At 45.7% G+C, this 24,695-nt stretch overlaps 3 protein-coding genes across 5 annotated transcripts; 1 reads left to right on the forward strand and 2 right to left on the reverse strand.

Moving 5' to 3' along the window:
• Nucleotides 1–109: 109 nt before the first annotated feature.
• On the reverse strand, nt 110–4,022 carry slc25a44a (solute carrier family 25 member 44a). Of its 2 annotated transcripts, XM_037451497.2 has the most exons (5): nt 3,888–4,022; nt 3,665–3,762; nt 1,907–2,608; nt 1,673–1,800; nt 110–1,009 (listed from the first exon to the last, which is right to left on the reverse strand). In XM_037451497.2, the coding sequence occupies exons 3-5, from the start codon at nt 2,538–2,540 to the stop codon at nt 818–820; spliced, it is 954 nt and encodes a 317-aa protein (XP_037307394.1). In that variant the 5' UTR covers nt 2,541–2,608; nt 3,665–3,762; nt 3,888–4,022; the 3' UTR covers nt 110–817. The 2 variants fall into 2 exon arrangements, with proteins under 2 accessions (XP_037307394.1, XP_037307395.1); XM_037451498.2 differs by having other exon boundaries at nt 3,665–3,978.
• Nucleotides 4,023–4,775: 753 nt separating this feature from the next.
• On the forward strand, nt 4,776–14,366 carry ireb2 (iron-responsive element binding protein 2). Of its 2 annotated transcripts, XM_037451994.2 has the most exons (22): nt 4,776–4,861; nt 6,780–6,866; nt 7,261–7,426; nt 7,597–7,734; nt 7,947–8,159; nt 8,441–8,510; nt 8,704–8,887; nt 8,967–9,106; nt 9,394–9,565; nt 9,651–9,751; nt 9,852–9,968; nt 10,237–10,396; nt 10,491–10,626; nt 10,783–10,867; nt 10,968–11,124; nt 11,362–11,486; nt 11,601–11,705; nt 11,819–11,961; nt 12,179–12,326; nt 12,411–12,533; nt 12,626–12,817; nt 12,918–14,366. In XM_037451994.2, the coding sequence occupies exons 1-22, from the start codon at nt 4,837–4,839 to the stop codon at nt 13,026–13,028; spliced, it is 2,898 nt and encodes a 965-aa protein (XP_037307891.2). In that variant the 5' UTR covers nt 4,776–4,836; the 3' UTR covers nt 13,029–14,366. The 2 variants fall into 2 exon arrangements, with proteins under 2 accessions (XP_037307891.2, XP_037307892.2); XM_037451995.2 differs by lacking the exon at nt 12,918–14,366 and having other exon boundaries at nt 12,411–12,548; nt 12,626–12,768.
• A 2,232-nt stretch (nt 14,367–16,598) lies between these two features.
• On the reverse strand, nt 16,599–24,669 carry snx1a (sorting nexin 1a). The gene is made up of 15 exons (XM_037452329.2): nt 24,523–24,669; nt 22,226–23,150; nt 21,640–21,776; nt 21,375–21,450; nt 21,112–21,155; nt 20,827–20,968; nt 20,653–20,731; nt 20,490–20,565; nt 20,238–20,351; nt 19,763–19,856; nt 19,321–19,526; nt 18,810–18,953; nt 18,468–18,548; nt 18,300–18,371; nt 16,599–18,196 (listed from the first exon to the last, which is right to left on the reverse strand). The coding sequence occupies exons 1-15, from the start codon at nt 24,667–24,669 to the stop codon at nt 18,146–18,148; spliced, it is 2,388 nt and encodes a 795-aa protein (XP_037308226.2). The 3' UTR covers nt 16,599–18,145.
• Between the last annotated feature and the right edge of the window lie 26 nt (nt 24,670–24,695).

The raw sequence follows: 24,695 nt of genomic DNA on the forward strand, positions 1-24,695 counted from the left end.
CAGACAAAAGGAAATAAACACCGGCCCAATCAACGGTTCCTGCAGTACAATTCAGCATCAAAATGACCTCAAAAGACAGCTGGGAAATAAGTCACGTGACACAGCTACAGATATTAAAACAAAATTATTTTTGTTTACATTTTGAAGAAACAGTATAGAATCATTAAAAAAATAATTCTACTTAATTTAACTGAGGAGATTCTGAGCAGATGTTTCACACCTCTGCCGAAGCTCGTAGATGCCAAGTTGCTAATATGCTCCAAAGGGCAAAGACGGCATCGGAGTCCCTAGACTTTGCACATTGAAAAGTCATCGGACCTTCTCATAGATTCTCCTGTTATTTTCTCTGGAGTAAGTATTTATGAAATCAAATAGCTGAATGAATTGATCATAAACTTTGGCTCTATGAAAAGGGGCCTCAAACTGGTGCAGTCATTCCATATTGATAAAATATACAGTGCATGTGACAATAATTTTAAAATAAACAAGTTACCATTATTCAAGAAGCAGATTTAACAATTTAGTAAGATGTTTTTTAGATTGCAAAAGCAGAAAAAGGTTAGTAGAAACTAAAGGAGACAGGATGATAACACCTGTTGCTCCCCCCATCTTTTCCTCTACGGCCACCAGCCTCACCTGACGCACCACAGGTGTGCAAACGGTGTGTGTGTGTGGAAAGCAGCTGGACCCACATCTGGGTCCTTATCTCCTGCATGAAAAGGTCCTGCTCAGCGCTGAGGAGGTGAAGCCCGGTACGAGGCGCTCCTGCCCCCCCCCCTCCCCCTCCTCCTCCTCCTCCTCCTCCTCTTCTGGTCCATCACCAGTGTCTGGACTCGACTAGATCCGCCCGCAGACTCAGTCTCTTCAGGGTCTCGTATCCCACCACGATGAGGACCGACGTGGGCAGGGAGGAAATGATGCGGGCGGACAAACCCTTGGTCATCGCCCAGACGCCCTCCTCGGCCAGCAGCTGCTTGAAGGTCTCGCTGACGGACGAGCGTCCCTCCACCTTCAACATGCAGGGAGTCATTGTTTAGTAGGAAAATACACTTTACCTGAGATCTGTTTGAAAGATGCCAAAAGACGTTTTGTGTGAGATGGGATCACAAGCAGCCACTAAATAGACCTCAGGGGGGGGCGGAAGATTGGCCCTAAACTTAAAATAAATCTAGAATGAACTTTCAATTGATACGCAGCATTGATGTCATTAAACCTTTTTAATAACTACTACTACCAACACCAAGTGGTCAGGAAGACAAGCAAAACACAGGTTGTAAAATCGTTTTAGTTGAATCGTCGTTTTTCATCAGCACTTGTTGGCCTCATATAAGTCCTGAAGTTATAAATTCCATGTGTACAGCGAAAGCACCGAAGTGACGAGCATGTGCACGAGAAAGAAAGAAACTGCATCTACAATTACATCAACTTGTTGCGCTGCAATTTGAGGAAGCATTGAGGAAGTGAAGGAAGTGAAGGAAGCGAGAGAGCGAACGAGCTGACCGGCTGCATTTGGGGTTTCGAGGTGGCTGCATTGACGGCTTCGTTCTGTGATGCCAATTCAATACTGAATTCAATTTATTTAAGCTTTAAAAGCCCCGACATCAAGGACATTCCCCAGAAGGGTGAAATATCAGCTCTCGTGTGGCGCACAATTGTGTCTCTGAGGGTTTACCTGCACTCTTGCACGGACCACATCCATGGGGTTGGTGATGGTGGAGGCAGTGGCCGCCGCCATTGGTCCTGCCAAAGCCTGCAGAAGTAGATGGGGACACTCGCTCGGCGCCATCGACGACAGTTGCTCTGGGAACGAAAAGGCGGTCGTGGAAACCGGGTGAGAAAAATGCATTTGCAGATCTAGCCGACCCTGATGTGAACATGGCGGCTCAGAACAGCTGTGCCGACTTACCCGAGTAAAAATGATAAAACGGCCACCACAGAGCGCTGTTGGGGATGTACGTGAGAAGCGATGCCACGTAGCCCCTGTAAAACCCCTTGAAGCCATCGGCGGCCAATATCTGCACCGTGATGTCGCGCGTTTGCCCGAAGATCAGCCTGCGCTGTGTCGTTGCGAGCATCACTTTGGGTTTGGCCTTGAAACGCGCCAGGTGCTCCCCCTGTCCCTGCAGCATCAGGTGCTGGGACACCACGTCTATCGGCACGGTGATGGTCTGGGCCACCAGGGAAGCCGCCCCTCCGGCCACCACCGACTTCACCGTGTTGCTGGGCGAGTACTGGCTCACGTGCCTGCGCACCAGCTCATAGGTGGTGATGTAAGCCTGTCCTGAGATCAGGGTGAAGGTGTTGACCATGAAGCCGCGGTAGAGGCCTCGCACGCCCTCTGCACGCAGGATCTTGCAGAAAGCATCGAAGGTGCCGGTGTAGAGGGCCTTGCCCTTCTGCACCTGCAGCCGGGTGCGCACCAGGCTGGCCGGGTAGACGGTGGCCCTGGTGGTCAAGGTCATGAACACGCCCAGCGAGTAGAACTTCCTCTTGTCCAGGTCCTCCCATTCGATAATTTTGATCGCACCTTTCTGCTGCATGGTGAGATCGGTGCTGCACCCCTAAAGCCCGGGATCTACAGTCATCGGGCCTCCAACTGCCATCGGACCTGCAAACAAGAGCATTCTGCATTAGTACCTTCACTACAATATTCATTCTCTCCTTCAGAATGAGGGTGGATTCCAGGAAAGCGGGACAGGGGCATTGCGACACGAGATAATACACTAGATCAGTCTTTATGTGTAGCAATATACAGCGTTCTTACAATAAATAGCTCTAACTAGGGCTCCAACTAACAATTACTTCTATTATTTATCAGTTAATTATTTTCCGGGCTTAATGGATTAATTTTGTCTATAAAATGTCAAAATACACAAGTAAAAAAAAGGAATGCTGAAATGTACCAGCAGAAACAAATGAATCACTTGATGTATTACAGTTTTTAATTTATACAAACTTCCTCAATCAAATTGCAACACTGTTGCATTTTTTTACCTTGAGTTTTGTAGACCATCACAATAAAGCAGGTACGTTTCTCTCACCTACTCTTTGCACCAACGATCTGAGTAGGCTGGTTAGACAGTATATATTTTTAGTTGTAGCTACATTTTTATGACATTATGTAGACATTATGCAAATTATGTTTCACAACCAGCGTACCCGAGCACGCCAGAGAACGTCAGTTCATTACAGCCTTGTACGTACAGACAGAGTCAACTAAATGAAATTCTTTTATTAAGAAGAGTTGTTGATGTTCTGATTAAATGTCATTTGAAAGTCAAAGCTCTTTGAGTAATCAATTATACAAAGATAGACACGTGCCTCAGGCTGTGACTCATGCTACGGTAAGGCATTATGTGACGTAGTGTGTAAGTTATATTTATAATCCCTAAACGTCGTCACAACGACTGTGACCGCACAGACGTACAGATTCTGCTCTGCTATTCGAGAACAAACTCTTTATCCGTCGTTTAAGGTCACACCTTAAAAGACGGATAAAGAGTTTGTTGTTGTTGTTGTTGTCCTTGCAGCACTATGTGAGGGGGGGGGAAGGGAGCACGTGTAAAGTCCCACACTGTGCTCGCGCTGTTTGTTAGCTAACGTTAGCTAACACGAGTGGGACGAAGGCAGAAATGTAGCGTTCAAACCCGGGTTATAAACCTACTTGTTAGGCGGGTCATGTAGCTCGGGTTCACCTTCCTGGAAGCTGCTTTGTTGTCAAACTCTCACGGCCTCTTCCGCACATTATCCGCTCCGAGCAAACTATCAAAGGTGAAAGGTCAATGGTGGGTGTTTCCACTGCAGTGGCTTGTTATCGTTACATAAAAACAAACTTTAACTTGATTCAAAAACAGAAAGAACGTCTTAAAGTTGGCTCTTGGTGTTACCTGCAGCGGTCAGAGGTTAGCGCGGGCTACTTTACGTTAGCAAGTTAGCGCGTTGCTTAACTGTGGCGGTGATGCATTGACGGCACGATGAAAGTGTAGGAATTTTGAAGAACGAGCGCGACCACTGGGCAGACAGGAACAGGTGGTGACAGAGGGAATTGCAAATGCATGCGCGATCAGCTGAATTGTTAACTATTTAAAATGGAAGTTGTTTTGTTTTTTTGTTTTTATTGTTGTGCTCTCTATGTAGTGCAAGCTTTAGTACACCTTTTGCTGTAATTGACACTTAACGAACGTTGAACACTGCATCATAATAAGTCATCATAAAGTGATGGTATGGTTGGTAAAAACAATAGTCAAATAAATGGAGTGACGCAATATAATAGCTATAAAAAGTATGTTATTACGGCTATGATTACTTGCTCAAATATACCAGTGCTTATTAGTACTGCTAAAGGTACTTAATTACATTTGTATTAGTTAAAATATGAATTATCGCCGATTCAGGGCCGTCCAGCACACCCTACTCCCCAAGGTTTCTTTCCTTTTTTCCCCATCGAAGGGATTTCATTTTTGGGGGAGTTTTTCCTGTGCGTATGTGAGGGTTTCGGGACAGATGATGTCGCTTGTGTACAGACTGTAAAGCCAAATGTGTAATTTGCGATTTCGGGCTATACAAAATAAAATGAATTGAACGTAGCCGGAGGTGCTCTGAAGGCAGCACTCTACTGCCAGGCGGGTCATATTCACAAGTAAATTATGCATAATAAACGGCTTCACCTTTGATACTCCACACAAACACAGAAGTGTTGGCTTCAGCTTTGCATAATTGTTTATTTTGTCAGAAATGGACGAATGGGCGTGGCTGTATATCTCTGTGTTCTGATTGGTCGGCTCGGTGTTGCCAGTACAGTAGTGAAAACCGGCCGTGTTGATTTCAGATGTCATCATGGCGCTTACACCGCCAGCCAAAGGTAAAGAGCTGTCTTCTGCCAACCTTACCCAGTTAGTCGTCATCCGATCCGCCGTTTGCCTCTTTATTGGGGGATCGATTACCAAAAGGCCCGCGCCTCCTTGAACTAAGCTGTCGTTGTTTTTTATCAGTTGATAGTAAAGTGGACCCGACGTCAAACTGTTGCGAGATATAAAAGCTAACGCTAGCGAGCTAATATTTGCATCAACGTTACAACTTAGCAAGAGCTGTGAAATTAGCTAACGCCGAAAGCTGGATGTAGTCTTCGCTCCGCTTACACTTGTGACACTTGTCCCAACCTTAGCGTACGAGTTAGATACAGATATCTAGGCGTACATTGTGTGTTAATTGTCTTTCTTATTCTTATCGGGTCAAGGCGTCCAGCCAGTAAAACGATAAGTAGCTAGCTGTTAGCTGTTAGCTGCTAGCTGTTAGCTAGCTAGCGAGAGAGCGCTCCGCGATAACGTCCAGTGCTAAGTTAGCTGAACGTTAGCCTTGTAGCTGTCTCCCACCGGGACACATCCCGGAGGATTTAACGTGTGTGGATGATAGCAGGCAAACAGGGCGTTATATCCACAGGATCTCACTAGTGATCAGCCGGTGTCTTTGAGTTTTAAGTGGCATCATATAATACCGGACATTTACCGTTCGGCCCGCTGTGCATGTTGCTGACAACGGATCACAGTGGTGAAGGGAAATGTTATGTAAAAAAATAAACAAAACACGAGAATGATCTGGATGCTTTTTGTGAATTATCTGACCAAAGAAGGTCAAATTCCATTGAATAGAGCAAATACAAGAGCATCTTTTGCTTTGAATGTTCATCTTAAAAAAAAAAAAAAAAATCAACCTCTAAATATTTTGTTAATAAGTCAAATGAAGGTAAATTATATAATTTATCAGTTGATAATACTGTCTTTTCGCCACCTCTAGACAACCTCTTCACATAAACTACTTCAGGAGATGATGAAATGACACCAAAATGTGTCTTTGTCATTGGTCTATGAATTTTAAAGCTTAAACCTTTAGCCAGCTCTTAAATATGCTTTTCTAGTTTCACCTCTGGATGGTAGACATCAGCAGGGTGGCCCGATGCTGGAGGACATATATTCTATGATAAAGACGTGTATATTCATTTTACCCCATATTTAATTTAGATTGAGTTGTCTGGTGTGTTCTATGAATTTTGTTTCACTTTCATCATAAAAAGTGTTTCCTTCAGAGCAGACAACCGGAGAGCAAAAGTTATTATTATAAAAATTGTGTCACTGCGAGTTGTGCCAAGACTCAAAAGATGACTTTGTCCACAGGGGCTCAGCACCAGCTTAGCTCATTCTTTACTCGGTTTTAAAGTAGACAACCATCAACATTTACCAGTACTGACAGGTATTCAGTGGTATTTGTCTTTTCAGCCCATACAGTCAAAGTATCAATTTAACACGCACCTTTTGGGGTTTAAGTAAGTCCACCCAGCATGAGATCTATTTGATAGATTTCAATATTTAAAAAAACTAAGAAATGACCAATATCATTAATTCCTTCTGCATTTATATTTTACACCCAAAATTCATCACTGTTCATTGTTACGTTAATGTTCAGTAAAGTCTCATTTAAAGATGGGCCAAATCCTGCTGCTCGGCTGCTTATACCACAATGTTCAACATGGGATTTAATAATTAATAATAATATGTGTGCACTAGTGTACGTTCACAAACAGCTCAGAAAATGCTGTGTTGAGCTGCCTGATGAGTTCCATTGTCTGAATGTTTGTATCTAGGTAATTGACTCTATGATTAAACCATTTGAATATCAAGTCTCTCACATGAACCCGTTCAATCTGCAAGTACACACGCTGAGACATTGTAACACACAGGCTGGACTTACAGTGGTCTTAAAATATGTTTCTCTTCCCTGTGCAGAGCACCCATATACCCATCTCATTGAAACACTGAAAGATGGCACAATCAAGTTCTTCAACCCACGGAAACTAAATGATCCACGATATGGTGAGTTCAGGCCTTCTGACTAAAAGGAAGTGCACGTATTTAGATGCTTGTATTCCTCTCTCTTTATTTTACTCAGATCTTCACAATGCAGAAGTAGCAGCACAACATTGTTCGAAACAAATCTATCAGAGTGTTGAGATATTACATAATATGGTTGTTTACTGCAGTTGTGTCAAAAGATAGGAGTCTAACCATGTATTCATGTCAACAGTCTTGGAGAACATTTAGTGGTCTTAAAGATGTTGTGTGTTTATATATGTATATAAGCTTAAGCTTCCAGGGCCTTTCTCCGGTCTGACACTAATCTACCAAGGACAGTGATCTGATTGAACTACTGAGTGTCTACTGTAGGAACCGAAACAACACATTGTTTTTTTTCGGGCCCTCCGTGTAGACAAGCTGCCTCTGTCCATCCGTGTCCTCCTGGAGGCAGCAATCCGTAACTGTGATGGCTTCCACACAAAAGAAGCCGACGTGCAGAACATCCTGGACTGGCAGCAGCAGCAGGATAAAACCGAGGTGCCGTTCTCTCCAGCGCGAGTCCTCCTCCAGGACTTCACGTGAGTTCCACCAGGAGTTTGCATATTGGATCTTGTGTCCTCGTGATTTCTTAGCTGCCTTTTACATCAACAAATTGATAATATCATCAGACTTTGAGTTCTAAAAGAAGAGTATTCCTATAAAGCCTTAAAGAACGGTTGGGTTGATTTTAATTTTTCTCTCTTGACAGTGGTATTCCTGCTATGGTGGACCTGGCTGCCATGAGGGATGCTGTGGCCAAACATGGGGTGGACCCCGGACTTGTGAACCCTAAATGTCCCACAGACCTCATCGTAGACCACTCGCTACAAATTGACTACAACAAATGGTGTGTTTGTGTGTTTATATGATCCTTTTTATACATTGAGAATGAGCTAAAGAGAGTGAGAATATAAAGACACGCACAGACTTTTAATTTGTTGACCTGTTTTGTGTGTTGATAGGAATAAATAAACACTTACTTATTCTGCCTGTACTCCCTTAAACAGCCTTGTTCTCCCCCTCGGTCGTGTAATACAACATATCTGGCTTTACCCACAGTGCCATTCAGAATGCCCCAAACCCCGGTGGAGGAGACGGCCCCCACGCGAGCCACGGCCCCCCCAGGCGAGCCTCTCAGTGCGGGGGCCAGCGGGGCTCCTGCAGCAAAGCCACATGCAGCGACCCCCCAGCCTCACCGGGTCGACCTGCAGCCGTCCAGCAGATCGAGAACACGCCTCTGCTCTGCCCCTTCCACCTGCAGCCCGTGTCTGAGTGAGTGCGCTAGTAAAAAAAAAAACAAGGAATGTTCCGTTAATGCTGTTTGGCCAATTAGAGGCGTGGCTTGGATGTTTCTGAATTGATTCCACGTTTCACGTCTATCTAAGTCCTGAAGGTTAGTTTTTTAATCAAAACAACATCAATATGTGAGCTAATTAGGGCTATGATAACGCCATGCTAAGCGCCATATTAACGGGTTGATTTGACTTTGCATCCCGGTTTAAATGACCTTGCAGATTGACACGTCTCATTCTGATTTGTTCTTGTTTCTGCAGCACTGAAACAACTCTGAAGAATCAGGAACTGGAACTGGGAAGAAACAAAGAGAGGCTTCAGTTCTTTAAGGTGCCATCAGACAATCACCATCATCATTATGTCTTTGTTCTTTTAACTGTTCCTGATCATGAAGTAGTCTTCAGTCTACAAACTGTCTCAAAGCTTTAGTTCATTCAACCAAAGTAGTATTTTCCAGCTCGTGGAAATGTTCTGTAGGTGTCAATGAAAAGTAAAATAATTTGGTGTCTCCTTACCCAAACAGTGGTGTTCAAAAGCCTTCAAGAACGTGAACGTGGTCCCGCCGGACGTCGGCGCCGTGCACCAGGTGAACCTGGAGTACCTGTCCCGAGTGATCCAGGTGGCCGACGGCTTCGTCTACCCCGACAGCGTGGTGGGAACCGACTCGCACACCACCATGATCAACGGCCTGGGCATCCTGGGCTGGGGTGAGACATCGGCAAACCTTCAAAAGTTTTCCCGAATCAGGTGCATTGCTTACCTGAATTACACGCTTTCCTCCACCAGGTGTCGGGGGAATAGAGTCCGAGGCGGTCATGCTGGGCCAGCCAGTGTCTCTGAGCCTCCCTCAGGTGGTGGGCTGCAAGCTGGTGGGCTCCATCAACCCTCTGACCACCTCCATAGACATCGTCCTCGGCATCACAAAGGTAACACCGCTCGGCCCCGCCTCCTTGTCTCATTGGTCTCTTCTTCTCAGCGAATCAACCACAGCTCCCCTGGAAGAGGGCGACTGAATTTGAAAAAGCTCCAGTCGGGTAGTTTTGAATCATCAAAAAGAGCGTGTTACTGCAAGAATCGGAATTGAAACTGATGTCTTGTAGAGATGTGGTAAAAAAAATCCACGCCGTGCAGAGTTTATTGTTGCGAGTAGTAACAAATGTCACGGGGAAAAACACTCTTGTGCTTACACGTAACTTCTGCATTCGTTTTGCAGCACTTGCGGCAGGCCGGAATCGCTGGAAAGTTTGTGGAGTTTTTCGGAGCCGGCGTCTCCCAGCTGTCGGCCCCCGACCGGACCACCATCGCCAACATGTGCCCAGAGTACAACGCCACCGTCAGCTTCTTCCCCATCGACCAAGTCACCCTCAAGCACTTTAAAAAGACGAGTGAGTCCTGCAGAGGCGACGCTGCTCGTTTAGAGCCAAAATGTCAGATCCCGTGTTGACTGCCTCGTCGTCACTTTCCTTCCAGATTTTACCAAGGAAAAGCTAGAATTACTGGAGTCTTACATGAGGGCTGTAAAGCTTTTCCAAAGCTACGAAGAACTCACAGAAGAGCCTCAGTACTCTGAGGTAAAGTGTCAGAGCTGCAGTGACTGATCATAGATATCAACACAGACATCCATCAGATATTGCATAAATGTTTTGTTTTTTTCCCTTCCTCTCTGTGCAGGTGATTGAGCTCAACCTGAGCTCTATCGTGCCCCACGTGAGCGGCCCGAAGAGGCCTCAGGACCGAGTGGCGGTCAGCAGCATGAAGGAAGACTTTCAGAGTTGTCTCGATGAGAAGGTAACAAACAGGAAAACGTCTACTTCTGCCCTTTAGGAGAGGAACCAAGTGTACATCCAGGCCGAGATACAAAAATAGGCGTTTCTTAAAATGGGAAAACGGTGCCAAGAAAAAAAAGTTATGTGTGAAAGAATTAATAAAAGAAACTACAGATTAGTAACAGTCGTGCAAATGAATCCCAGCTTTAAGACGCCTTGTGTGTGTATTTACTGCCGGTCCTCAGACCTCTGTGTGTCTTCTACTGACCTGTCCTTTGTTCTCCCTGCAGGTTGGCTTCAAAGGCTTCCACATCTCCAAGGAGAAGCAGGACACGCGCGTCCCTTTCCTGCACTGCGGCCAGGAGTACCAGCTGGCCCACGGCTCGCTGGTCATCGCCGCCGTCACCAGCTGCACCAACAACTGCAACCCGTCCGTCATGCTGACCGCAGGTACGATTCATTCGCTCCCCTGCTGGTTAAACTCTTATGTAGTTACCAAACTATGGCTGCTTTGCATAACGCGCCTGTTTTTCGCGATTGACAGGTCTACTGGCCAAAAAGGCTGTGGAGGCGGGGCTTGTTGTGAAGCCTTACATACGGACCAGCTTGGCTCCCGGAAGCGGCATGGTCACTCACTACCTCAACACCAGCGGAGTCCTGCCTTACTTTAGCCAGCTGGGGTAAGCATGTGTGGATGGTACACACACACACACACACACACACACAAACACTATTATTCAAAAAAGCTGTAAGACAACCCCTTGATTGAGTGATGTTGTGTACGATGAGAGAATTGCTGGATGATTGACAGCGCCGTGTTTTTCGTCACGCTCCAGGTTCGAGGTGATCGGCTACGGCTGCGCCACCTGCGTGGGGAACACGGCTCCGCTACCCGACGCCGTCGTGGAGGCCATCAAACAGGTCAGAGCTCCGTGGCGCAATATCAAGCTTTTTCTGTAGGTCGCAGAGAGAGAAAAAAAGAGAGCGGGCCTCTCTCATCAATCGACCTGCTGTGTTTCAGGGGGACCTGGTGGCCTGCGGAGTGCTGTCTGGCAACAGGCAATTTGAAGGGCGCCTGTGCAACTGCGTGCGGGCCAACTACCTGGCCTCCCCCCCCCTGGTGGTGGCGTACGCTCTCGCCGGCACCGTGGGAATCGACTTTGAGAAAGAGCCTCTGGGTAAGGAAGGCAGGCGGGAGGAGCTCCGCTGAAAACCTCGAGGTCATTACGGGATTTTAGGAATCCGGCTGATTACAGTGGGTGAACGTTTCTTGTGCCGACACGCATCGGCCACACAGCTCGGGACAAAGGAGCATTGTGGGTAGTTTAAGGGTCTAAACGGCCGTTTAAAGCCGGCGGTGATTATAGCTGTAAATGTGACAGCTAGATGTTAACGTGAAGCATCCTGTTGTGAAGGTGTGACCTCGGAGGGGAAGGAGGTGTATCTCTGTGATGTCTGGCCATCCAGGGAGGAGGTCCAGCAGATGGAGGAGGACACCGTCATCTCCTCCATTTTTAAGGACCTCAGGGGAAGGATGGAGGTCAGTAGTCTTTATTTATTTGATGTCTTTTTCCATTAAGTAAAGTGAGTTAATGATCACTATGCTCTCTCTCTCTCTCTCTCTCTCTCTCTCTCTCTCTCTCTCTCTCTCCAGAAAGGGAACTCGCTTTGGAACAACATGGAATGTCCAGATTCTGTGGTTTTCCCCTGGGATCACAAGTCCACGTATATCCGCCCGCCGTCTTTCTTCAGCAAGTTGGTAAGTCTTCAGACCTTTGGTGGGAGTCGCTATGTTGCACAGTCCTCTGATTTGACCCAGATAGAGAAATGAAAAAGGCAATAAGTGTCTCCCCTGCTTGCCTTTTGTCCCAGAGCAAAGAGGTGCCCCCTCCTCAGTCGATAGAGAACGCTCACGTCTTGCTGTTCCTCGGGAACAAAGTGACGACGGACCACATCTCCCCTGCCGGCAGCATCGCCAGGACCAGCGCCGCCGCCAAGTACCTGCTGAGCAAACGGTTGGTCCCCCCCTCCCCCCCCCCAGACTGGTGAACGCCAGATTCTGATCCTCGTCAGTGTCCCGAATTCAATAGCACTTCTTATTTAGGCTGCACCTTGAAAGTAAATGTCAATCCAGAACCACCGGGATCCAAAAGCTGCAGGAAATGTAGGTTTATTAGAAAAGGCAAAGGCTGCTCGTTTGATGACATGTTGCGATGTTACTCTTCGCCTCAGCCTGACCCCGCGGGAGTTCAACTCGTACGGCGCCCGCAGAGGCAACGACGCGGTGATGACCAGAGGAACGTTCGCCAGCATCAAGCTCCAGAACCGCTTCATCGGCAAACCGGGGCCCAAGACGTTGCACATCCCTTCGGGCCAGACGGTGAGTGGCGGCCTCCTTACGCCCGTCAGTGCGTTTCAGAAAACGTCGCAGCAGCCGCCATCATCCCGTCCTCCTCCTTTTCAGCTGGACGTCTTCGAGGCAGCTGATCGCTATCAGAGAGACGGCGTTCCCCTCATCATCCTGGCGGGCAAGGACTACGGCTCCGGGAGCTCCAGGGACTGGGTGGCCAAAGGGCCGTACCTGCTGGTAACCTGAAGCGCAGTGTGTGATGTTTTTTTTTTTTTTTACTACCAAATCGTCCCATTTTACGTCCCAGTGACATTTCTCCCCCCCGACAGGGCGTCCGCGCGGTCATCGCCGAGAGCTTCGAGAAGCTGCACAGGAAGCAGCTGGTGGGAATGGGCATCCTGCCGCTCCAGTTCCTGCCCGGCGACAGCGCCGACTCGCTGGGGCTCAGCGGGAAGGAGCGCTTCACCGTCGCCGCGCCGCGGCCCGGCGGCCCGAGCCCGGGGCAGCGGCTCACGGTGGAGGTGGGCAGCGCTGGCCGTGTGAATGTCTTGGGGGGGGGGGGGTGTAACCACATTTTCATGAGCAGCTTAATTAAACCCCGTTGGTCTTGTCCTCCTCCAGACCAGCCAAGGAAAGTCCTTCTGCGTCACCGCGCTGCTCGACACGGAGATGGACGTCACGTTGTTCCGACACGGGGGTCACCTGAGGCACGCCGCCCGGACGCTGCTCTGAGACGCCCCCCGACGCCGCCGTGGAAGCCCGAGGATTTTTTTTTCTTCTTTTTTCTCCCCGCTTGAAGCTCTCCAGACTTTTGGAGTCACGAGACGTCCCCTTGTTTTCTGCGTCCTCGCCACCACTCGTTCAACGAGGAGATGCGAACCCAAGACGACCTTCGGACATCGTTGCTTTAGTTTTTATTGTGTCGGGAGGCCAGATTCTGCTGCGCACCGACAGGACGTTTGAGCTAAGAAGAAATGAGTCCAGTCCGCTTCGATCCTGCCGAGACAGGCTGACGCGGTGAATACTTTTTAGTTTGGACCCTGTTTTTACCGACATACCAAGTAAAAGTCCCTCTTTGCGGAATTGACGTTTTGTGAACTCCCTCTGATGGCTGTATCACTAAGTTGCATAGAATGGAATGGTCTACAGTCCTGTGCATCCCATTAAAGTTGAACTACACAATACAAGCATTGATATTACATTGGTGTTAATCCACAAAGTAGCAGAAACTTTTAAACAGATGAAGTGGTTGAAGTGTAATCATATCTTTGGTGTTCCTCACTGACTTATTGAATATACCTAAACCCCCTTGCATGAGATTATCAGATAAATTGCCTGAAAATGACATAAACTCCTTTTCCAGTTTAAATGGATTGACACCTATAGCGGCCTATATTACTGTTAGCTACGTATCATTTTGATAAAGTCTCTACAACATAGACTGGATCCTTTATTCTTTTATATGTTGTAGACAGCGTGGTATAATACTGGCCGTGTTATTTATTGGTTACACTGTTCTGTAACTCGCTGTTTTTGTTTTGTCATTCTACAAGTTTTGCCGAGTTGTTTCTGCGACGCTTCGTTTAAAGTCCTTCATTCAGTCCCACAAAGCATGTGATCAAAGGGTATCGCTGCGGCGCCTGAATGGGAGCGCTTTACTAAGAGTGACGATAGTAACTAGTTGGGAATAAGAAAAGATCTAAAATGTTAAAAAGTAGGGCCGGGACTTTAACTTAGCGCGTTAATTACGATTAATTAATTACAATGTGAATTAAGATTAATTAATTACACAAAAAATAACACATTAAACATTTTTTACGCATTTTTACACTTATTTTTTGCACCGCGGAACGTTTCTCACTGGATGAGTTTCGGAGGACCGATTATACTGGAGCACCAACTAGCGTTAATGACTTCAGACTATTTCTACACTTGCAAAAATAAAAATCCATGTGAAAAAAATTACTTCTCACGGTTCTCAGGTCAAATATTTATGCAATTAAAATGAAATTAATTTTGATTAATTAATTACAAAGCCTCTAATTAATTAGATTAATATTTTAATCGAGTCCCGGCCCTAATAATATATATATTATATATTATATTATATATATTGACCTTACATATATTTTTTTATAATAATTTTTTACCTATTATTTAAAAACTAATGCCAAATGCCCCAAATTTCTGTACTTTAAACCTTATCTGGGTTCAACCCTCAAGGGACCTCTTCCTAAATCCTTATTTAGTTTTGGGTAACTGACATTTATAAAAAATCATAATGGGATGTTGCCCCAGAGACGGATTGGTGCATCTTGGAGGATCAACCATGCTGTTCATCCTTCCTGCATTGGTAAAGGCACAAGTGAGTTGAATTTGAATGTAACAGAGAATTGGAGGGTGGATGCACTAAAAAGGGTAAACAAATCTACACCCTGTGCCAGACTGTCAGTTTAAGGTTGTCCACAGGATGCCCTGAAGTAGACAAACATGTGATTGTCTTGAAAAAGGCCCTCAGAGGCTGTAATAAGTTTCATGTCAGTGCGACCACTGAATGAGACACATCTGCTCATCTTTACTGACTCATCCGGCCTTCTCTCCCGTCAAAAAGGTGGAACCCTATAGGCTACGTAGCATGGCTAATAAGTGCTAAAAGCAAAGCAATTAACATCAAATTTAGTTACTTCATCATCATTCAAAAGATTCTTCATCATTCTTGACAATGCCATCATAACTCAAGTGAACGCACCTTGTGTTTCTGCATAACCCCCAGTGTTCACTTCTCTGAAACAACCAGTGGGGACAATGCCCCCACAACTACCTCCGCGGTAGTGCGCTCAAGACTTGGCAGGTGGGATTTGAACCCACTGGCGGTGCGCACAGAGGCTTTCGGCTCCTTCTTGCACCCCTACACTACCAGTCCTGGTCACATTTTGGCAACTTTGATTCTCCTATTTAACCTTGAGCATGTGAGTTAAACTTTAAAACTGTTTTAAATGCTATTTCCACATCTGGACTTGAACCCACAACCTTGAAGTGCAGTGCAGGGGCTTATGTCAGCAGCTCTTCCGCTGTGCTACTTCACCACACACTAACCACTCCTTTGTTTGTTGTATTTAACCTTGAGATTGCTACTCAAACCTGAAGTAAAGCCAAAGTCTCAAACCCAAGACTGGGCTTGAACCCACAACCGCCAAATGCAGTGCAGGCTTGTGGCAGCAGCTCTTTCACTGTGCTAATTCACCACACACTAACCAACCCTTTGTTTGTTGTATTTAACCTTGAGATTGCTCAAGCCTCAAAACTCTTTCAAAGCAGAAGTGATGTCTGCATGAAGGGGCATGAACCCACAACCTCAGACAGCAGGTTGGAGCCTGCAGCCCTTCAGTTGTTCCCTTGTGCTATTCAAGCACATGCCTCATTGTGTCCGTTTCTCATATTAGACCTTGGGATTGTTTACTGAACCTCAAAACTGTTTCAAAGTTTACAGTTTGAAGCCCTGACTGCAACCAAACCCTCCTTCTGAGAGAGCAGGTTTGAACTGAGGATCCTCCACACTTCAGCCTTCCTGCTATCTCCCTGCACTATTCCACCACACCTGTTGATGCTTTTGAATCCAACCTCAATTCTTTTAGATTCTCAGGCTGGAATCTACAACACAACACACTTGTCTGCTGGAATTGGTTGAACAAAAATAAAAATCCATGTGAAAAAAATTACTTCTCACTGTTCTCAGGTCAAATATTTATGCAATTAAAATGCGATTGATTTTGATTAATTAATTACAAAGCCTCTAATTAATTAGATTAATATTTTTAATCGAGTCCCGGCCCTATTAAAAAGTCTAGACTATAAAACCATACTATGACTTTCTACCTTTAAATGGATTACAGCTGGCAAATAAACAAATACTGACCTATTATAAAGTATTGTTTTTCGATGAAATTATATTGTAAAAATATAGCATAATATGCAAAGAAAAGAAACCCATGTGGAGAAATAAGACACTGAAGTCTGCAGCTCTGAATGGAATCTCCAAGTGTAAACAGTGCAACTTTTATTGATTTGTTTTAAAAGGAATTTCTATGACACAGTGCTCTGCACATTGACACACAAACAAAAGGATCAGCCGGCTTCCAATGATCAAAACCCAAAGTGTAAAGAAACGTCTGCAAACTAACAGACGCCGACAAATGATTGCGTCGCTCGTCACAACTAAAAGGTGCAAACGGGAAATTAAAGTCGGAATCAAAAAATAAAGCAACTTGACAAACTGCAGGGAAACATGAGGTTCATCATGACATTATGTTTAGTAATCTATTTTTTTTTTTTTAGGACAGTTGCCCATTTTATCCCTCACAGTATTATTTAGTGATGAAATGAATACCAGATCAACACACAATAAATCCACAAAAGTATTGATTATATATTATCATGTTAGATGATTAAAAGAAAAGCTGCTGGTTCCAGTTCCTCAAATGTGAGGATCTGCTCGATATCATTGGAAATGAAAGATGGCACCCTGTTGATGTACGTTCACCGTAGTGTGTCAGTATCTTTTCGTGTTTCTGCGTGCGGAGGAATCTGAAAAGTCGGCACCGACTCTCGCTGGCGACCCAAAACTTTAAGAAATCGCTCGATACCTACAAAATATAAAGAAGAATCAAATTGATAGTCTGATAAAACTATTTCAAGATGTCTCCTGGGCTTCGTTGGCCTGTCATAGGCAAAATAACTTTTTTGTTTTGACAGAATAACACACTGAAGTGATCTTTTATTTGCATATTACCTGTATTAAGTACAGCTTAAAGCAGAACTCACAACCCAACAGGCAGCGTTTGCTTTGCATTCATTTCACTTCCACAGCGTGGACCTGCAGACTTGCTCAGGAATGTTGTTGCATACAGTCGACATGTCAGTTTCTCTCAGAATCGCTGTGGCTTGGTTTTTGTAGATAAGTTACGCAACAGACCGGATCCTCCCCCCCTTTTGTAAGCGCTATTTTTTTTCCACAGTTGTAAGCAGAAATAGAGGAAAAGGATTTGTAGTAAACGGGCTTAAACATGAAAACACCAGCGTAGTTCTCCGAGCCCCAAAGTGGGAAAACACCAAAAAACACCATTCTGACTGAAAAAGGCACAGACATGTGTGGTTATAAGAGTGACGTTTGCACTGTGATTGACATCCTCTCCGAAACATTGAGCTCACAAATCTCTGACCTACAATGCAACCCTTGACCCCAGCTGTAGACACTGCCCCCCCCCCCCCCCCCCCCACCAGCATTAATAGCATTTCAAATCAGAAAGACAAAACAAAAAACATGGCTGGTATTAAGTACTTTATCCACCTGGTAAGTGCTCATAAATCTTTTTTTTTTCCCTTTTAGTGGTAGAAAAACATAGTGAGACTCTCGGCCACTTTCTTCCTCTGGGTCCCCAGAAATATTGGACGAGAGAGCAGCCTGTAAACAATTAACCAGAGCGCATGTGAAGGAGCTCCCCATCACAGCGGGGGGGGGGGGGAGAAGATCCTGAGAACGGACGGACTCGCTTCCCTTCCCTCCTTCAAACTACTGGAATCATTCATCTTTTCTCCCGTGTCCATATCGCTGTATAGGCAAACTCTTCTCTTTTAAGAAAATAGTTGTGGAAGGTTAAGTGGAAATATACAATTATTAATACAATAGAGTACAGAGCTATATGTTAAAGGTGATTTAAAAAACAAAAAAAAAAAAAACAGGTTGATTGTATCTCCCTTTACAATGCGCGCGTTCTCCTTGGTTTAAAGGCAAGAGGTAAAGTGTATAAGAAAAAGGCTGTTAAGTCGTCCGAAAGCCAGGTGCTCGAGAATTAGGCGATTGCTTTTGCTTCTGGTAAGAAAGCCTCCCAGTACTTTATGAGCTGGGGAAGACAAAAACAAACAAAAAGAATTAAAAAGACATCAGTGTCTGACGGGACAAATATTTCCACATGGAAACGCGAAACATTAATGTTGGACACTCACCTGTTGCTGAGACTGAAGATGACACTCCAAGTAGGTAATTATCGCTCTTTTGAAGTTCTTGGCCTTTTCTTTCTGTGGGATCACAGCAACAAAAAGACACAAATCCATCAGTCGTGAACGCCCGTGTCACCCGTCGAGCTGTGAGTGCACAAAGACCGGCGTCCCTACGTCAAAGCGGTTCACTTCCTTGCGCACAGTAGCAGAAACCTTGTCAAAGTCTCTCTCGTACTGCGTCACTTTCACCTCCCACTGTGGACGGGGAGAGGAAAGGGTCAGAGGTCACATCAGGATATTGATGGAAGGAAGGACGGACACACAAAGTAATGGTGAAGTTAAGAGAAAATTGAGTTTTGTAAGTCAGAAATAAAAACCATCTCATTCTCCTGAAAGAAATTACAATTTTTTGTATTGCAGGAAAAACAATGCGATTTGATGCCAAATAAAATGCGACTCAGTTTGTTTTCGCATTGGTTGTGCTTTTTGATTGAAACCAATCTGCAGCTTTGGTACCTCAGCGATCTCCTCTTTGGCCAGCTGCAGCTTGTCGGGCTTGTTGGCCCACAGCAGTTTGGCCTCCAGCTCCCTCTTCTTCTGCAGAGCGGCCTGAGCGTCCTGCCAACGCTGCCACGCCTTCATCCGCTGATCAAACGACCCCTGCAGCATCACTTCAGGTTTATATACTTGGACAGTAACTTTTGTCATGATCAAAACAGTTCACACTTGACATTGCTGACCAATGGAAAGACTCAGTCTAGTAAGTTGCTTTAGTGTTAAGCAACATGGTACATTTTTACAATGTCTGATGATAAATATTGTCACACAAATCTTAAGAAAGAAAAAAACGTTTCTGAGGTCACAGTGAATCATCAAATGACTCAAAACTACCTATCTAGTCTAAATTCACTTAAATGTTCGCCTCCTAACTTTTTAAAAAAGTTAAATTGCGCTTCGGTTGATTGAACATTGATGGTGACTTTAAGTGTAAACTGCTCCGCAGTGGATTGGGAGATTTTCTCGGTACCCTGACGGCTCCAAGCAGGCGGATGTAATCCGCGATGAGTTCGGCGAAGCTGAACGTGTCGTTAGCAGCCTGCTCCTGGTGTAACTGCTCCATCTTGTCCTCCACCTCTGCCAGCTGAGAGAGGGCTCGGGACAGGGCGGTGTTGTCCTCTGCGCTGCCCAGCATGGCCGTGCTTTTGGCAAAGCTGGCTGTGTTCAACGACAACTCTGGAGGGGGAGAAAGAAAGAGACGAACATCTGTGTGAAGCAGGCGCTGTCCACCAAAAACATTGCAAAATATATGAGGGCACATCTGGAGCGCTTTCTTCATGCGAGTTTGTGTGAAAATAACATTTTCTCTGGAGCTCATCGGTAATGGGATTGGATGAGACGAATACATAATCGGCTTTGGACACTTATTGAAGGCTTCTTCTTCTTCTGTGGTTGGAAGGGAGGCGACTGACCTTTCCTGTGAACGACCAGAGACTCGACCAGCACGTGGAGCTTCCGGAACTGCTGGTCTGCAGACTCCACCTCCTGCAGCTTCTCTTCAAACCACTGCAGCAAAGCACACACACACAGGTGAATTAATTTGAATTTTAACATGAGTTAAATGATTCAACAATCTTATTCTATCCAAATATTTTCTATACTTTCACACACGCTCCTCGATCCTACATGTATAAAAACACACTTTATATTCAGTGCTGATGCCGTCATCCAAGTAAACATTTTAAATGACTAAATGTATCTTGAAATTCCAGCCAACAAGCCAACGTTCTGATTAATGCCACTCGGCAAAAAAACTTAACGGAGTCCTTGAAATGTTCTGCTTTTTACTGAGATTTCATCACAACGAAGATGAATCTGCTGCTCACAACAGTTTTCCCTCCTGAGAAGCCGTGATGCAACAAAGCGTCCGATCACAGCTAAACTCACCACGTCCGACTCGTTCATCTTGATGGTCATTTTGCTGACGGCGTCTGTTGCTTTGTTGATCATCTTCAGGAAGCCGGCGCCGCTCAGGGCCTGTGTGCCCACTGCTCTGGGAAGCTGAGAGCGTCAACGCATTTTACAATACAGCCAGATCATCAGCTAGATATAGCAAAACTTCAGACACTCAATTTTCTTTAAAAAAATTAAAAAGTACACGTTAATTTCATAGAGACACGATATTCCCACATCTCTTACTTCCTCTCTCTCCAGAAACTCTCTGACATCCGGGTCCTGGAGAAGTGATGGGTGATTCACGACCCTCTGGAGATATCTGTCAAATGAGGAAATGCAAAGTCAGAGGCCTGCTTTCTACGGGCAGGCAAGAAGAAGAGGTTCGATTCCCTCCGCTCTCCTTTACCTCTCCAGAGCGGCTCTCCTTCTCTCCACGAAGTCTGCAGATGAGGAATCTTCCTTTCCCACCTTCATCTTCGTCATACCTTTACGAGATAACAACCGTTTTTTGTTTTTTTCTCAAAGCTGACGGAGATCACACTTAAACTCGCTCGTCATCAGTAAAGCCCAGTCAGCCTACCCAGAATGCTCTTCTCTGGGGGCGGAGGCACGATGAAGCCGTTGGGTCCGTGCTTTTCAGACAGCTTCTCGTAGAGACCCAGGAAGTCGCTGAAGCGTCGCCTCACAGTAAAGGTCTTGTTGCGGAACATGGGCAGCGGGGTCTGAAACACATTTACGTCGTTGGTCGGGTGGAGAACAGCATTTCCTCTCATGACAAAGTGTTACCACACATCTAACTAGGGCCAACGTCCTCTAGGTTAAAGATGACCAACTCTAGGTCAAATGTAAGGCTCCAGGTTTTTACCTGTGTGGTTACTTTGTAGGCCATGTAGGCGTTCATCCCATCACCTGGACAAAAAAAAGAGAAGAAAGAAAGGATGAAAGTCAGTGAAAGAAATCACTAGTTTTCACCAATTGAAGGCCTTGTCTCAAAGTTTTGAATATTTAAATCAAGCATCTCAAAACACACGCTGTTTGCTTAATGTTTATAGTAGTGCACAAACCAATGACTAGACTTCTTGCATTAAGAATAAGGCCAATGAAAGCAATTTAAATAAAAGGCTTCACCTATTTTTTCAGGGTCTTTGACAGAGATGTTGATCTCAAATTTGTCTTCCTGCTCTTCTTCCTCCTCTTCATCCAACTGAAACACAATGAACAGAGTGTAACACCGCCTGATGTCATCAAACGTAACCAACGTAAAAAAAGAAATGCAAATTACAGATATTGTTGATATTACAGAAAACTTCAATTGCCAAATCCCTGAACTTCCTGTTTTTCCCTTGTTACATTGGCACTGGGAACGCCTCTCCTGGGTTAGTTACACGTGTACCTCTTCCAGGGAAGCAGACTGGGACTTGGCCAGGCTGGCAGCTGCTGACAAGGAGGAGGCAGACGCAGACGGTTTGGCCGACACGTCTTTCCGTCTCTCGTCCATCGGACTGTCCAGAGAAAGCTCCACGGTGGCTTCTGTCAGAGAGGAAAGACTCCAAGATCATCGCATGCCAAAGGGAAATGCATAGCTGGATTTGCATGATGTACTTTGCATACTTGATGGCCGGGAACAAACAAATACGCAATTTTTTTTTAACGGTCAGTCATAAATCCAAAGCTGTATGTACACTGTGATGCTAAATTATTGAATTTCCTGATTGGAGTCCAGCCCTGAACCTCCATCCGTCTCCATTCACTTCCTGTCGGCTGCCTACTGTCCACTATCTCAGTAGAGATAAAGTAAACATGCCTCCAAAAATGAAACGAAAGAACTGAAAAACCATAATATGACCATGTGTAGTTGGGTCTTTTTATCACGCGCACAACTGTGAGAATCAACTGAAATTAGAGGATAACAAATTGAGTCCGAATGATGCAAACACTTACACAATAAAGGACTAACAACAAAAAAACATCAGACCCACCGGCAAATATATCCGTCTCCTCCTCAGAATGGACGCCGTTAGTCTTGGGGTTGACCGCGCTGGCGTTCTTGATGCCAGGCACCGCGGCGACGGCTTCCTCAGAGAAGAGATCAGCAGCCTCTGCAGGATTGCCGCGCTGCAGAGGACCGCCCGTGTTGCCAACATTGCCGGCGGCTTTGGTTGGGACAGGCTTCGCCCTCGGCTCCTTGACGACGGGCTTCTTTGACGCGGCCCCGAGCGGCTCGCCGAACAGATCCCCGTCGGGTTCGTCGAAGAGGCTCTTCTGCAGCTGATGGGCAGGTTTATGCTGCCGGGGATCCGAGAAGAAGTCGCTTCCCTCGTCTTCGAACAGATCGACTGTGGCCCGGTTGGGGATTTTGGCGTCGGCAGCGGGTGGAGAATCACTTAGAAGGTTCACCAGCGGGTCAACGAATATGCCCCCGGCAGGTGGCGGCTGTTGTGAGTCACCGGCTAGCAAATCATCGCTGAGGTCAATAATTGAATCTGTGGACGTTTCTTTTGCTTCCTCTTTCTCATCAGTGCTTCCCGTTTTCCTGTCTCCGGGTGGATCGGTGACATCATCGGTCGCTTCGCTTTTATCCGCTGCTGCTTCGATAGTAACGTCCGCCACCACGACTTTGCCTCGCGGAGCTTCAGCTTCACCTCCAAATATGTCAACAAAATCATCGGCGGGTTCATCTAAAGAGATCTCGGTTGTGTCCATGGGGGAATCGGTTATGTTGCTCGTGAGGTCGACAAAGTCATCCGAGGGCTCGCTCGCATCGTCGCTCGTCGGTTTGTTTTCGGTGCCGACGGGCTCGATTAAGGGATCATCCATGATGTCATGGGGAGGCTTCATTGAAACGTCGCTGGGTTGACTGGCAGCTGGTGGCGTGCTGTTATTTTCAGTCAGTGGAGAGTTAACCTGGAGATCAGGGGGGGGGGAAACGGAAAAAGGTGAATCATTTTTAAACATGGCTGTACATAACAATTATCTGTCAATTGGTATTTCATCTGGATAATAAAATGCAGATTGGTGGGTTTATTTTTCCTCAAAAGAAGCACTTGTGATGCAGATAATCTACACTCGGGTTGAAGTTTATTAGGTACTTCTAGCTCAACACAATAAAAAACAGTCTTGCAATAAATCCCGTTTTCCATAAGATTGTAAAGTTTTAGTTAAAACATTTATAAAGAGGTGTTGATTAAACTTTATGGCCATTTTGGAGTTTATGGTGCTTTTGAATTGCATTGTTTAAGAACGGAGGGGTACTTTTTATTCCACCCTCACTCAAGAAAACATTAAGACACCTTTCTGCTTTGAGAATAGTGTGAACAGGCCAAAAAAGGAGATATTTCCTCATACCGTGAGTGTTAAGAAGATAAAGATCTTCCATAACCCTTCTTAACCTGTTCCTGCGGCATTAAATCAAGCTTGTGGTTGTAAAACACAACTTCCCCAAACTCATCGTGCAGTTAAATTGTAGTGTTTCATAGTGACAGAAAGGGTGTGTTCCAGCCCCGCGTTGGAAAACAACCCAGCGGAGGTGAAATGTCAGCTAAAAAGGTAACATCCAGAACTTGCTGAGTAGTGTTGTTTCAATGCAGCAGAAGGGGGGGGGGAAAGAATCTAAAAGACAGCAACTTTCCAATCTGTCCTCTGAACTTTGACTGTGGGAAAACATCCGGGTTCTGACCACGTGACCGCAGCCCACTCACATGACAGGAGGCTGCGGGAGCCAGATTTTTATGCTCGTTCAACCAAAAATAAAAATAATTGAAAAAAAAAAGGAAAAGTGCATTTCAAACCACTGATTCGTGTGAGTGAATGAATCCAAGATTGTGGTCAGCGGATCTCATTCGCACACACATTGAGCTGCTGCTGCTGCTTTTACAAAAAAAAAAAAAAGGTTCGCAGAGGACACCATCAGATTTTAGTGAAAGTTGACCTCGTGACGTTAGAAGACGATAAGCACAGAAAACGCATACTTTGCCGAATAGGAACTCCTGTCTGCAAAATCACAGCTAGCAATGCAACTTTCCAAAGAACAAATAAATCTTAAAACGGGCGTTTGCAGTCGCGTTGCCTGCGGCGACATTATCCGACGAGGCGGTCGTTTAACCTCCCATCAAAAAGTATTTTCTTACAGTTTCCTAAAAAACAACAACAAGCTAAACGTGTGTCAGCAAACCTTCCGAAAACTTTTCCCCCCGCAGCGCCTCATTAGCTCCCCTCGCTAGCTTAACGTCGGAAGGGGAGCCTTTTAGCGCGAGACGGCCGTTAGCCGCGCACGTACCGCGCTCGCGAAGAGGTCGTCCCCGGCGGCGGCGTCGTCGTCCTCCTCCTCGTCGCTGTCTCGGCCTCCCGCCTCCTCGGTGTCCAGCACATCTTGGTCCTCGGAGTCGGGGAACGGCGGAGGGCTGCGCTCCGAGCTGGTCGCCATCTTCAATCTTCTCGAATACACACACA

Source organism: Pungitius pungitius, chromosome 6, assembly GCF_949316345.1.
Source record: "Pungitius pungitius chromosome 6, fPunPun2.1, whole genome shotgun sequence".
Lineage (NCBI taxonomy): Eukaryota > Metazoa > Chordata > Actinopteri > Perciformes > Gasterosteidae > Pungitius > Pungitius pungitius.